General features: G+C 49.7%; 1 protein-coding gene across 1 annotated transcript in view; it reads left to right on the top strand.

The window, feature by feature from the left end:
* Positions 1-14,369, top strand: part of LOC137347066 (KH domain-containing, RNA-binding, signal transduction-associated protein 1-like) — a 34,753-nt gene that overhangs the window by 14,379 nt on the left and 6,005 nt on the right. Inside the window, exons 4-6 of the mRNA XM_068011085.1 lie at positions 361-507; positions 7,114-7,235; positions 13,669-13,897. Coding sequence (XP_067867186.1) covers positions 361-507; positions 7,114-7,235; positions 13,669-13,897 — 498 coding nt within the window. The remainder of the gene's footprint in view (positions 1-360; positions 508-7,113; positions 7,236-13,668; positions 13,898-14,369) is intronic.

Below are 14,369 nucleotides of genomic sequence, written 5' to 3'. Positions count from 1 at the left end.
TCCAGTGACTGCTTCTTGAAAAATGCATGCCTCTAGTTCAGCTGAGGACAGAATTGAACTTGGTTCTGTTTCCTTCCATGAGTGAATTGCGTGCATAAGCTGAAGAACAGTAATCGCGGGTGCGTGTGCGAGATACTTGGGTTGGCTGGCTGCAGTGGACCTATACCCTGGCATGTGTTCCCACTTTAGAGTACCAAAATTATTGGATGCATGATGTGGTTTAATGTACCATTAGCAAGATCATCCGCAAATTGTAGGAATTTGGCAGCTGATCACTGCCAGTGCTTGGCTGTGCGTGGTGCTCGGTAGCTGTGTTTATTACAAATTAAACATAATGGATTTTTCTTTCCAACTCATTAGGAAGACGAGCTCCGTAAAGGGGGAGAAGCTAAATACGCACACTTGAACAGTGATCTACATGTTCTTGTTGAAGTCTTCGCGCCCCCAACCGAGGCCTATTCAAGAATGTACCACGCTATGGAGGAGCTTAAAAAATTCCTTATTCCTGTGAGTCCCATTTCTCATTTTGTTACAGGTTCAGGCTACAGCAGTGTTTCCAAGTGAGTTTCGCTCCCTTTCCCAACTGACTATTCCAAAATGGAGTGAATGATTGAAAGGCACTGGTTGTGTCCTTCACCTGATTGTAGTCTTGAGCTGTAATGTTCAATAAACTAAATGTGGGTGAATGCAGTGCACTTCTCAACTGCATCTACTTGAGTTTGATTTTCAGATGTAAGATGGCTTTGATTAGCTGAGAATCAGATGTTGACCTGCACACATTGGATCAAGGCAAAAAAGTTCACCTGCCTTATTGTGGAGCTGTATCACACTCAGTCTGTAACAGGGAGCTGATGGGACCGTTTTATTTCCTTACTCGATTACAGTGTTAAATACGTATCTAATAATGTTTCACACCTTGTTATAAGTTCTCATTAACTCAATCCTTACATGCATTAATCAATTTTTTCAGGTATCTCTCTTGCTCCAAGGGGATCAATGTGCACTGAAGCAAGACCTCTAAAGGAAGTCAGCTTAATTTGGCTTCATTGTAAATCGGGTTTTGTCGTCATTCCTGTTGGTTGGAATGCTTCTGTGTAGGAAATCTCTCTGCTACTTTTGAGAACCAGTTTTACATACTAGCATTTTTGCTGTGTTTTTTAAAATTGTGATTTGACAGAGATTATCCTGTGAAATGGAGCACGTCTCTATTTCGCGCACAGTATAGCCGCCCAGCTCGAGGACTGCATGGTTATGGCCAGAGCGAAGTTCTGTCTTGACCGTGCACTTTATTAGCCTGAGAAGAAGGGACACTAAGACACTGCAACTTCCTACATCAGCTATTCCTGACATGACATGTGGACTGTTATGGACAGTACTGGGATGTGAGCTAGTTCCCACTGTGGTGGGGACCTAGTCGAATTCCCAATCTTTTGTTGCATATGTCTCATTGCAGAAGGGAGGAGGATTTCATCTCATCAGTCTGGGCTCAAACTGGGAGAAACTTAAAGATCAAGCTTATGTAAATGGTAGTTGAAATGGAAGTTTAATTGAAAACCTTTGCAAGTTTCAGTGTGGCGATTGCATTTTTTTAATAACATAGAAGTCTCTTACAGTGAGGAGCGTGGAGCTGGTGTGTGTGTTTTCTGTTTTTCCCCACTGCAACCTCGGACAGCAATGTGAGTGAGGGACAGGGAGCTTGCTCTCCAGGAGTAAGGTAGATAATTGTACAAGTATTGAGGGTATGTTAGGCTTATGCCAATGGCTGGCCACACTCTGCCTTATCCCCACCCCCAACAAAAACAAAACCCCACACACTTGCAATGAAGAAAGAAGTGAGGAGTTAATGTCATCGGACTAAGCAGAGTCTCTCATGTGCTGCGCTAGTGGAATGAATGCATCTTTCAGCTCATTGGATTACTTTTATTCAGAGACAAAGCAATTGTGGTGATTGCTCTAATGTACATCCCTGAAACTCCATCCGCAGGGAGAACAGGAATGGAGTTCAATTTACTGCTGTTATAGAAAAGCCCAAAATTTTTTGGGCTTTAATACTCAAGGGAGAGATTTTTTTTTAAATGCATGGAATGAATAATGGGATAGCTGTGTGTGGTACAGGGAGAAAGCAAAAATGGATGGTGGGGGGACTGGTGTGTTCCTAACATCGTTGCACAACACCTCACTGCTGAATTTAAGACTGTGTGCCATTTCCTGCTCTAACCTCAGTCAAAGCTGTGCTTTGAGACAAGCAAACTTGTCTCCTTAGTTCCTTTCATCTTGCATTCAGAAGCTCTTAAGGCTATAGTTTGATACTGCCTTAATCGCTTCTTCCATCCCTGAAGATCCTCCTTAAAATCCTCCTCTTCAATTTTGTTTCATGCTTCTTGATTGAGGTGCAGGACCAAATTGTATAAATTCAAAGAGCTGGCGCAGGTGTGACGGGCTGAATTCCCCCCTCCTGTGCTGTAAGATTCCACAATTTAATTCTGTGATTGTTCTCATCATCTTTCTTGCCCTATTCACTGTGGTGGTGTTGTTTGTTCATCACTTTAGACCTTAACCAAGGTTTCTGAGTTTATTTTAAAAAATTAACTACTAGCCCATATCCTTGTCCAGTTGCTTGTTTGTGGGATTACTGTATGTTCTACAAGTTAATCCGCATTTACCTACTCTGAGCTACCTATTGGTAAGGTGCTTGTTTACTATTTCCACAACATTGCTGATCTAAATGAGCACTATTTCTGATGTACACTGCATATGCTTTTGTGTTGGGGAGGGGTGATGCCAAGCTAAGCATTGCAACCTAATTGAATTTGGTTTACTGTTGATGCAGTTGAAGTATTTTGCGAGTTGAAGTGAGAATATTTTGTTCTGAAGTGTCTGTTAAAGTTAAAGCAACTGGGGTAATTCAGTATTTTTATATTTATAAGGTTAATTTTTAGTCAGTTAATTAGAATAAGCATGGTCAAGTGAGTAAGCCCATAGTGTCTCTTGCAGTAAAGCACTTCTGAAATGCTCATGCCCTAGAATGAAGTGTAGGTTGAGCAGGACTATAATCCTGCAGGGGAGTTATAGTGTGGCTTTACAGTTACAGTTGTCATGTTTACAGACTAATCAGGGGAGGTGGAGATTTACCAGCCTGCTCATTGATCATGTTAGAATTAAGCATGATATGCCCTATTCAAATTTTCTACAGCTGATTCTTGCATTCAGCCATCTGGTTTGCATAGGCTGTTTGGCCTGAGAATTCCAGCGTTCTGAATCTGAAAGGGATTTGGTTTCTCTAATAATAAAAGCAAAATACTGCGGATGCTGTAAATCTGAAATAAAAACAAGAAATGCTGGAAATACTTAGCAGGTCTGGCAGCATCTGTGGAGAGAGAAGCAGAGTTAACGTTTCAGGTCAGTGACCCTTCAGAACTGGAAAATATTAGAAACAAAGTGATTGCTGACAAAGCAGCCGGCAGCTGACGCCATCAGACTGCTCCAATCTGCGTACGGATTGGCTCATATGCTCTGCGCATATTAGAATTAGAACATGACAGCGCAGTACAGGCCCTTCGGCCCTCGATGTTGCGCCGACCTGTGAAACCATCTGACCTACACTATTCCATTTTCATCCATATGTCTATCCAATGACCATTTAAATGCCCTTAAAGTTGGCGAGTCTACTACTGTTGCAGGCAGGGCGTTCCATGCCCCCTGCTACTCTCTGAGTAAAAGAAACTACCTCTAACATCTGTCCTATATCTATCACCCCTCAACTTAAATCTATGTCCCCTCGTGTTTGCCATCACCATCCAAGGAAAAAGACTCTCACTATCCACCCTATCTAACCCTCTGAGCACATGTGCTGTGTTTCGCATGCCAGGACTGGTTGGCGTATGCACAGATGACGCCAACGTGGGGGGGAGCAGGGGTGGGAGAAGCGGGGAGAGAACTTGGTGGCGGCGGGTGCGCTCACTCTCTCGCCCCCCCCCGCCCTCGCCCTCCCCCCCCGCCCCTCGCCCTCCCTCCCCCCCCTCGCCCCTCCCGCCCTCCGCCCCTCCCCCCCCCCCACGCCCTCGCCCTCCCCCCCCCCGCCCTCGCCTCCCCCGCCCTCGCCCTCCCCCCCCGCCCTCAGCCCTCACCCCCCCCGCCCTCGCCCTCCCCCCCCGCCCTCCCTCGCCCTCCTCCCCCCCCGCCCTCGCCCTCCCCCCCCGCCCTCGCCCTCCCCCACCCGCCCTCGCCTCGCCCTCCCCCCCCCGCCTCTCGCCCTCCCCCCCCCCGCCCTCGCCCTCCCCCCCCCCCGCCTCGCCTCGCCCGCTGCCCCCTCGCCCTCAGCCCTCGCCCTCGCACCTCCCCCCACCGCCCTCGCCCTCTCCCCCCTCGCCCTCGCCCTCACCCCCCGCCCTCTGCCCTCCCCCCCCGCCCTCGCCCTCCCCCCCGCCCCGCCCTCGCCCCTCCCCCCCGCCCTCGCCCTCCCCCCCCAGCCTCGCCCTCCCCCCCGCCCTCGCCCTCCCCCCCCCGCCCTCGCCCTCCCCCCCCCCGCCCTCGCCCTCCCCCCCCGCCCTCGCCCTCCCCCCCCCGCCCTCGCCTCCCCCCCCCGCCCTCGCCCTCCCCCCCCCCGCCCTCGCCCTCCCCCCCCCGCCCTCGCCCTCCCCCCCCCCGCCCTCGCCCTCCCCCCCTCCGCCCTCGCCCTCCCCCCCCCGCCCTCGCCTCCCCCCCTCCGCCCTCTCCCCCCCTCCGCCCTCGCCCTCCCCCCCCCTCACCCTCCCCCCCTCGCCTCCCCCCCCTCGCCCTCGCCCTCCCCCCCTCGCCCTCCCCCCCCCTCTCCCTCCCCCTCCCCTCGCCCCCCTCAGCCCTCCCCCCCCCCCTCGCCCTCCCCCCCCCCCCTCGCCCTCCCCCCCCCCACCTCGCCCTCACCCCCCCCCCTCGCCCTCCCCCCCCCCCTCGCCTCCCCCCCCCCCTCGCCCTCCCCCCCCCCCTCGCCCTCTCCCCCCCCCCCCTCGCCCTCCCCCCCCCCCCTCGCCCTCCCCCCCGCCCCCCCCCTCGCCCTCCCCCCCCCCCTCGCCTCCCCCCCCCCCTCGCCCTCCCCCCCCCCCTCGCCCTCCCCCCCCCCCCTCGCCCTCCCCCCCCCCCTCGCCCTCCCCCCCCCCCCCCCTCGCCCTCCCCCCCCCCCCCTCGCCCTCCCCCCCCCCCCCTCGCCCTCCCCCCCCCCCCTCGCCCTCCCCCCCCCCCTCGCCCTCCCCCCCTCGCCTCCCCCCCCCCGCCCTCCCCCCCCCCCTCTTCCCCCCCCCCCCTCGCCCATCTTCCCCCCCCCCCCTCGCCCTCTTCCCCCCCCCCCCCCTCGCCCTCTTCCCCCCCCCCCTCGCCCTCTTCCCCCCCCCTCGCCCTCTTCTTCCCCCCCCCTCTCGCCCTCTTCCCCCCCCCCCTCGCCCTCTTCCCCCCCTCGCCCTCCCCCCCCCCTCGCCCTCTTTCCCCCCCCCCCCTCGCCCTCTCTCCCCCCCCCCCCTCGCCCTCTTCCCCCCCCCCCCTCGCCCTCTTCCCCCCCCCCCTCGCCCTCTTCCCACCCCCCCCCCTCGCCCTCTTCCCCCCCCCCCCTCGCCCTCTTTCCCCCCCCCTCGCCCTCTTTCCCCCCCCCCCTCGCCCTCTTTCCCCCCCCCCCTCGCCCTCTTTCCCCCCCCCCCCTCGCCCTCTTTCCCCCCCCCCTCGCCCTCTTTCCCCCCCCCCCCCTCGCCCCTCTTTCCCCCCCCCCCCCTCGCCCTCTTTCCCCCCCCCCCCTCGCCCTCTTTCCCCCCCCCCCCCTCGCCCTCCCCCCCCCCCCGCCCCCTCGCCCTCTGTACGAATGCTTTGTCTTTCAACACACACCATTAACATATTGTTTGCCTTTGCTCCACGACCTTCTGGTCAGCTATTCTGTGACGTCCTATCTACACCTTCTTTGTTATCTCTTGCCCCACCCCCGCTTTTACTTGCTTACAACCTTTCACATTTCTAATATTTGCCAGTTCTGAAGAACGGTCACTGACCTGAAACGTTAACTCTGCTTCTCTCTCCACAGATGCTGCCAGACCTGAGTATTTTCAGCATTTCTTATTTTTATTTGGTTTCTCTAGTCTGGTGAGTTTTAAAAAGGAGGAATTGCATTCATAAAGTTATTGAGGATTTTGCCAGTTTTGAGTGTTCTGACCTTTATAAGGAGATATGAAATAGGAGCAGGAGTAGGCCCTTTGAGCCTGCTCTGCCATTCAAGAAAATCATGGATGATCTACCTCAGCTGCACCTTTCTGCACTATCCCTTAATTTCCTTAGTTTCTAAAAATTTATCGGTCTCTCTGGTTGAGCATATTCAGTGACAGCATCCAGAGCCCTCAGGTACAGAATTCCAAAGATTCAGAACTCTTTGAGAGAAGAAATTTCTCCTCATCTTAGTCCTGAATATCTGACCCTTTATTCTGAGACTGTGACCCTGTGTTCTAGATTCTCCAGTCAGGGAAAACATTCTCCCAATATCCACCCTGTCAGACCCCTTAAGAATTTTATGCTTCAATGAGATTGCCTCTCATTCTTCTAAACTCTAGGGAACATCGGCACAGTTGATGCAATCTCTCCCTGTCTGTCATCCCAGGAATCAATCCATTGAACCTTTGTTGCATTCTACTTTAAGGTAAGTATATCCTTCCTTCAGTGAGGAGACTAAAACTGTACACAGCTTCAGGTGTGGTCTCATCGAAGTCCTATACAATTGCAGTAAGACTTCTTTACTCTTGTATTCCAATCTCTTTGTAATAAAGGCAAAATACCTTTTGCTTTCATAATTGCCTGCTGTACTTGCATTTTGCCTTTCTGACACAGGAGAAGGCAAAAGTGAACTTTTAAACTAAAGTTGTTAACTATAAATGTGCAGGATGTGCAAGTGCTGTCATTGAGATGTGCCTGTGGGAGAGAGTAAACTAGCCACCAGACCCAGTCACTCTAATGAGAGAAAAATTGATAAAATACTGCACTGGGTTGGTTACTGAGAGCTCTCATGCAGAAGGAGCTGGCATGGGATTAGGAATTGTACTGTGCAAGCTGTCATGTTAAAGATTTGCTGTAATACTATTTGTATTTTTATAATTATTGTATTTTCAGGACTACAATGATGAAATAAGACAGGAGCAGCTAACTGAGCTGGCGTACTTGAATGGCGGACAAGAAGCATCCCGTGGGAGAGGTGTCCGTGGCCGTGGAGCTCCGCCTGTGCCACTTGCAAGGTACAGGTTCCAAAATGACTGACTCATTTTTCACCCCATTGTTCAGCATCTGAAAGATAGACCTGCAGTCCAGCAGGGCTCACTAATCAGCTATAAAAATCAAAACTCTTTTTCCACCCTCCTCTTTCTCCCCCCACATCCCCAACTGCCTCCATTCCATAGTATAGCTATACTGAGGTAAATTGTACCATTTCAATTGTTGGCTCAGTTTAGATCAGCTAACTTAGTGCAGAGGGGGGATAAAACTTCAGATCATCTTGGTTTGTCTTGCTTAGTGCTAAAGTAAGCACTCAGCCACTACGCTCTTCTTCTGGAAACTATTTCACTTTGCATCCTCTCCGGAACCTTCTTAAAAGCTCTTCTCTCTACTATTTTTGCTTCCTTCCTGCATATCCACACAGGGTTTGACATGATCAGATTTGTCCCTTTTGAATATCCCTCACTGCAATAAGTTATATTCTGTTGTCTGTAGAGAAGCTTCATTGATTGTGAATGGAACTGCTATCCCAGAGTTATAATTATGGGAGCCAGAGAGAACGATTCCCCTGTTTTTTCAATTCCAATGTTCAAGGATATCAAGGCAGTCAGTGCAGGAATCCCCTGTGGCTATCCCCCTCTTTAACAAGTATACAGTTTTGAATACTGTTGGGGCGATGGCCTATCAGGGAAAAAAAGCAGCAGCCAGAGCAGTGGCACCATGGCTGGCACTGTTGTTGAGGGAGGGACAAAGCGCAGAAGAGCATTAGTTATAGGGGACTCTACAGTCAGGGACACAGGTGCTTCTGTGGATGTGAAAGAGACTCCAGGATGGTATGTTGCCTCCTTGGTGCCAGGGACAAGGATGTCTCTGAATGGACAGGGGGCATTCTGAAGGGGGAGGGTGAACAGCCAGAGGTTGTGGTACACATCGGTACCAATGACATAGGCAGGAAGAGTGACGAGGTCCTGCAGGGGGAGTTTAGGGAGTTAGGTAGAAAGTTAAAAGACAGGACCTCCAGGGTTGTAATCTCTGGATTGCTCCCTGTGCCACGTGCCAGTGAGGCTAGAAATAGGAAGATAGTGTAGCTAAACACGTGGCTGAACAGCTGGTGTAGGGGAGGGTTTCAGATATCTGGACCATTGGGATCTCTTCAGGGACAGATGGGACCTGTACAAGAAGGACGGGTTGCATCTAAACTGGAGGGGCACAAATATCCTGGCTGCGAGGTTTGCTAGCGTCACTCGGGAGGGTTTAAACTAGTGTGGCAGGGGGGTGGGAACCCGAGCAGTAGGACAGCAAGTGAAATAAATGAGGGGGAACTAGTAAATAAGGCCAGTAAGACTAAGAGGAAGAGCAGGCAGGGAGATGTTGCGGAGCACAGCGGGACTGGTGGTCTGAAGTGCATTTGTTTCAATGCGAGAAGTATAACAGGTAAGGCAGATGAACCTAGAGCTTGGATTAGTACTTGGAACTATGATGTTGCTATTACAGAGACTTGGTTGAGGGAAGGACAGGTTTGGCAGCTAAATGTTCCAGGATTTAGAAGCTTCAAGCGGGATAGAGGGGGATGTAAAAGGGGTGGGGGAGTTGCATTACTGGTTAAGGAGAATATCACAGCTGTACTGCGGGAGGACACCTCAGGGGTCATGCAGCGAGGCAATATGGGTAGAGCTCAGGAATAGGAAGGGTGCAGTCACGATGTTGGGGGATTTCTACAGGCCTCCCAACAGCCAGCGGGAGATAGAGGAGCAGATATGTCGACAGATTTTGGAAAGATGTAAAGGTAACAGGGTTGTAGTGGTGGGTGATTTTAACTTCCCTTATATTGACTGGGACTCACTTAGTGCTAGGGGCTTAGATGGGGCAGAATTTGTAAGGAGCATCCAGGAGGGCTTCTTGAAACAATATGTAGATCGTCCAACTAGGGATGGGGCCGTTCTGGACCTGGTTTTGTGGAATGAGCCCGGCCAGGTGGTCAAAGTTTCAGTAGGGGAGCATTTCGGGAACAGTGACCATGATTCCATAAGTTTTAAGGTACTTGTGGATAAGGATAAGAGTAGTCCTCGGGTGAAGGTGCTAAATTGGGGGAAGGCTAATTATAACAATATTAGGCAGGAACTGAAGAATTTAAATTGGGGGCAGCTGTTTGAGGGTAAATCAACATCTGACATGTGGGAATCTTTCAAATGTCAGTTGATTAGAATCCAGGACCAGCATCTTCCTGTGAGGAAGAAGGATAAGTTTGGATAACGTGGGATATTGAGCCTAGTCAAGAAGAAAAAGGAAGCATTCGTGAGGGCTGGAAGGCTAGGAACAGACGACTCCCTTGAGGAATATAAAGACAGTAGGAAGGAACTTAAGCAAGGAGTCAGGAGGGCTAAAAGGGGTCATGAAAAGTCATTGGCAAATAGGATTAAGGAAAATCCTAAGGCTTTTTATACGTATAATAAAGAGCAAGAGGGTAAACTAGGGAAAGGGTTGGCCCACTCAAGGACAGAAAAGGGAATCTATGGGTGGAGCCAGAGGAAATGGGCGAGGTACTAAATGAGTACTTTACATCAGTATTCACCAAAGAGAAGGACTTGGTGGATGATGAGCCTAGGGAAGGGAGTGTAGATGTCTCAGTCATCTCATTTTCAAAAAGGAGGAGGTGTTGAGTGTCTTGCAAAGCATTAAGGTAGATAAGTCCCCAGGGCCTGATGGGATCTACCCCAGAATACTAAGGGTGGCAAGGGAAGAAATTGCTGGGGCCTTGACAGAAATCTTTGTATCCTCATTGGCTACAGGCGAGGTCCCAGAGGACTGGAGAATAGCCAATGTTGTTCCTAGATGGGCGGCACAGTGGTGCAGTGGTTAGCACCGCAGCCTCACTGCTGCAGCGACCCGGGTTCAGTTCTGGGTACTGCCTGTGTGGAGTTTGAAAGTTCTCCCTGTGTCTGCTTGGGTTTTCGCCGGGTGCTCCAGTTTCTTCCCACATGCCAAAGACTTGCAGGTTGATAGGTAAATTCTCCATTATAAATTGGCCCTAGTATAGGTAGGTGGTAGGGGAATATAGGGACAGGTGGGGATGTGGGAGGAATATGGGATTAGTGCAGGATTAGTATAAATGGGTGGTTATTGTTCGGCACAGACTCGGTGGGCCGAAGGGCCTGTTTCAGTGCTGTATCTCTAATTTTAAAAAAAAAAGGGTAGCAAGGATAATCCAGGAAATTATAGGCCGGTGAGCCTTACGTCAGTGGTAGGGAAATTATTAGAGAGGATTCTTCGGGACAGGATTTACACTCATTTGGAAATATACAAACTTATTAGCGAGAGGCAGCATGGTTTTGTGAAGGGGAGGTCGTGTCTCACTAATTTGATCTGAGTTTTTTGAGGAAGTGACAAAGATGATTGATGAAGGAAGGGCAGTGGATGTTATCTATATGGACTTCAGTAAAGCCTTTGACAAGGTCCCTCATGGAAGACTGGTACAAAAGGTGAAGTCACACGGGATCAGAGGTGAGCTGGCAAGATGGATACAGAACTGGCTCGGTCATAGAAGACAGAGGGTAGCAGTGGAAGGGTGCTTTTCTGAATGGAGGGATGTGACTCGTGTTCCGCAGGGATCAGTGCTGGGACCTTTGCTGTTTGTTGCATATATAAATGATTTGGAGGAAAATGTAGCTGGTCTGGTTAGTAAGTTTGCGGATGACACTAAGGTTGGTGGAGTTGTGATGAGGATTGTCAGAGGATACAGCAGGATATAGATCGGTTGGAGACTTGGGCGGAGAAATGGCAGATGGAGTTTAATCCGGACAAATGTGAGGTAATGCATTTTGGAAGGCCTAATACAGGTGGGAAGTGTACAGTAAATGGCAGAACCCTTGGGAGTATTGACAGGCAGAGAGATCTGGGCGTACAGGTCCACAGGTCACTGAAAGTGGCAACGCAGGTGGATAAGGTAGTCAAGAAGGCATACGGCATGCTTGCCTTCATCGGTCGGGGCATAGAGTATAAAAATTGACAAGTCATGCTGCAGCTGTACAGAACTTTAGTCAGACCACACTTAGAATATTGCGTGCAGTTCTGGTCGCCACACTACCAGAAGGACGTGGAGGCTTTGGAGAGGGTACAGAAGAGGTTTACCAGGATGTTGCCTGGTCTGGAGGGTATTAGATATGAGGAGAGGTTGGATAAACTCGGATTGTTTTCACTGGAACGACGGAGGTGGAGGGGCGACATGATAGAGGTTTACAAAGTTATGAGCGGCATGGACAGAGTGGATAGTCAGAAGCTTTTTCCCAGGGTGGAAGAGTCAGTTACTAGGGGACATCAGTTTAAGGTGCGAGGGGCAAAGTTTAGAGGGGATGTGCAAGGCAAGTTCTTTACACAGAGGGTGGTGAGTGCTTGGAACTTGCTGCCGGGGGAGGTGGTGGAAGCAGGTACGATAGTGACGTTTAAGAGACATCTTGACAAATACATGAATAGAATGGGAATAGAGGGATACGGTCCCTGGAAGTGCAGAAGGTTTTAGTTTAGGCAGGCATCAAGATCGGTGCAGGTTTGGAGGGCCGAATGACCTGTTCCTGTGCTGTTCTGTTCTTTGTTCTTTGATATTAAGTGTGAACTAAATATTGGTGTGTTCAAAGATGCTAAGAGTAATTGAAAGTTAACCGCTTCTTAAGAACATAAGAAATAGAAGTTGGAGCAGCCCATTTGGCGCCTCGAGCCTGCTCCGCCATTTCACTTTCCTGCCTGACCAACCTTCCCCCCCACCACCCCCCCCATCCCATAACCCTTGACTGCCTTGTCAATCAAAAATCTCTAACCTCAAGCCTGCTTCTCCATTCAATAAGATCATGACTGATCTTTGACCTCAATTACAACTTTCCACCTAATCACTCTTCCCTTGAGTCCAGAATCCTATCCATCTCAGTGTTGAATATAATAACCGACTGGAATTCTCCCTCCCAGAGGGCTGTGGATGCTCAAAGTTTCATAATCTGTGTAAAGATTCACTGCAGTTAAATGATCTACCCCTTATCTTGAGACTCTGTCCTAGTTGGAGACACTCTAGACAGTAGTATCTTTGCATTATCTTTTCAAGCCCTCTCGGAATCCTCTAGGTTTCAAAGATCACCTTTCATTCTTGTAAACTTAAGAAAGTATGGGTCCAATCTGCTCAACTTCTCATCAGAGGGCAAGCCTCTCATCCCAGGAATCAATCTAGTAAATCTTTGCTACACCACCTTCAAGCCAAGTATATTCTGAGGTAAGGATACCAAATAGTGCATAGTACTCAGGAGCATTCTCTCCAAATCCTGTCCAATTGTACAGGCCTTCCTTGTTCTTGTACTCCAGCCCCCTTGTAATGAAGGCCAACGTGCCATTTCCCTTCCTAATTGCTTGCTGTGCCTGCATGCAAACTTTGTCTTCCTTCTACGAGTATACCCAAATCTCTCTGAATATCAACATTTTAAAAATTGTCAACATTTAAAAAATATTCCGCTTTTCTATTTTCTACCAGTGTTACAGTGCATCATTAAATCTTATTTTGCATCCGGACACTTAAATATCTTCAAGAAAATGTCCCACTGTTGCAGTGATATAAATTTCATGAATGTTTTCAGACATTATATTTTGTCTCTCTCTATATGTCCTCATGAGTGAGCCAGTTTACTGCCTAATCTTCCATCTGGGTTTGCATATCTCACATTAGAAATTCCACTTTTGCATGTAAGAGTACGTCTGAACAGTCAGAAGCTTCATTACCAGACTTGTCACTGTCGATAAGCTTGATGCAAACAACATAAGTAAAGTGTCACTAATCGTACCCAATATTAAGTGTACTGTGCAGGAAAATGCTTCGTGCACACGAGAGTCACTTTAGAGACTGTGCAATTACAGCACTACATGTTACCTGTGTACCTGGTAAAGTAGAGTCAGAGAGAGATACAGCACTGAAACAGGCCCTTTGGCCCACCAAGTCTGTGCCGACCAACAACCACCCATTTATACTAATCCTACATTAATCCCATATTCCCTACCACATTCCCACCATTCCCCTACCACCTACCTACACTAGGGGCAATTTACAATGGCCAATTTACCTATCAACCTGCAAGTCTTTGGCTGTGGGACGAAACCGGAGCACCCGGCGGAAACCCATGCAGTCACAGGGAGAACTTGCGAACTCCGCACAGGCAGTACCCAGAACCGAACCAGGGTCGCTGGGGTTGTGAGGCTGCAGTGCTAACCACTGTGCCAACCAAAAAAAAATCAAGTAGATGTCAACTTGCAAACGATAGCATTCTGAAGGATTTGTTATAAGTCCCAACAGCTGATCTCTTCGATTCTGCTGATGAAAGCTTTGAAGTGTCTTCTGTTTATCTGAACTTGTGTGAAGCAAATCTCCTTTTACTACATTGCCAATGATTTGCCAGTGTGTTTCTCAGTGTGATATGTTCTTTCTAGGGGCCGTGGTGTGGCGCCACCACCTCCTTCCTCGCAGTATGGGCCACGAGGTGCCATAACACGTGGAGCAGCTGTGAGGGGAGCACCTGGAGGACGCAGGGAAGTGGCAACTGGGCGTGGTGCCACCCCAGCACAAAGGGGTGCCCCAGCGCCTCGTGCTCGGGGCGCTCCTGCAGCGTACAGACAGGCACTGCACCCTCCACCTGCTCAAGAGAGCTACGATGAATATGTAAGCCCATAAATATATGCTACAGTGAATTTTAGTGTGTGTGGCTGGGCTATGTTTCTTGCATCGTGTAAGCTTTGGGGTAGTTGGGATCTCAGCGTAGCCCTTCCAGCTGCTCTGAAGGATAGATTGGAGATGCAGCCTGTGATGCTAAATTTAACTGCTAATAAAAAAACCCTTGTATAATTCTTTTGTTATCTCAGTGCCCCTATTAACTATATATTCCCCTGTTCTCCAGCAGAGTTTAATGTATTACAATGCCAGCATGGGATGAGTCTCCATTCTATGTTGCATTGGATCGAGAGCCTAAATAGTGCTTAAAATGGAAGCTGTAATTCTATTGAGAAGGGATAGATCTATCCCAGGTATTTGGGCATGCCTGTAATGTCAGATTTTATGTAATGTCAGATTTTAAGTAAAATCAGCATGCTTGGTGCTGTGGCTCATCTGACATAACTGATCCTTTTATAATAGT

Source organism: Heterodontus francisci, chromosome 31 (assembly GCF_036365525.1).
Source record: "Heterodontus francisci isolate sHetFra1 chromosome 31, sHetFra1.hap1, whole genome shotgun sequence".
Classification (NCBI taxonomy): Eukaryota; Metazoa; Chordata; class Chondrichthyes; order Heterodontiformes; family Heterodontidae; genus Heterodontus; species Heterodontus francisci.
Note: the sequence above shows the minus strand (reverse complement) of the source record. Positions and strands in the feature narration are given on the sequence as shown.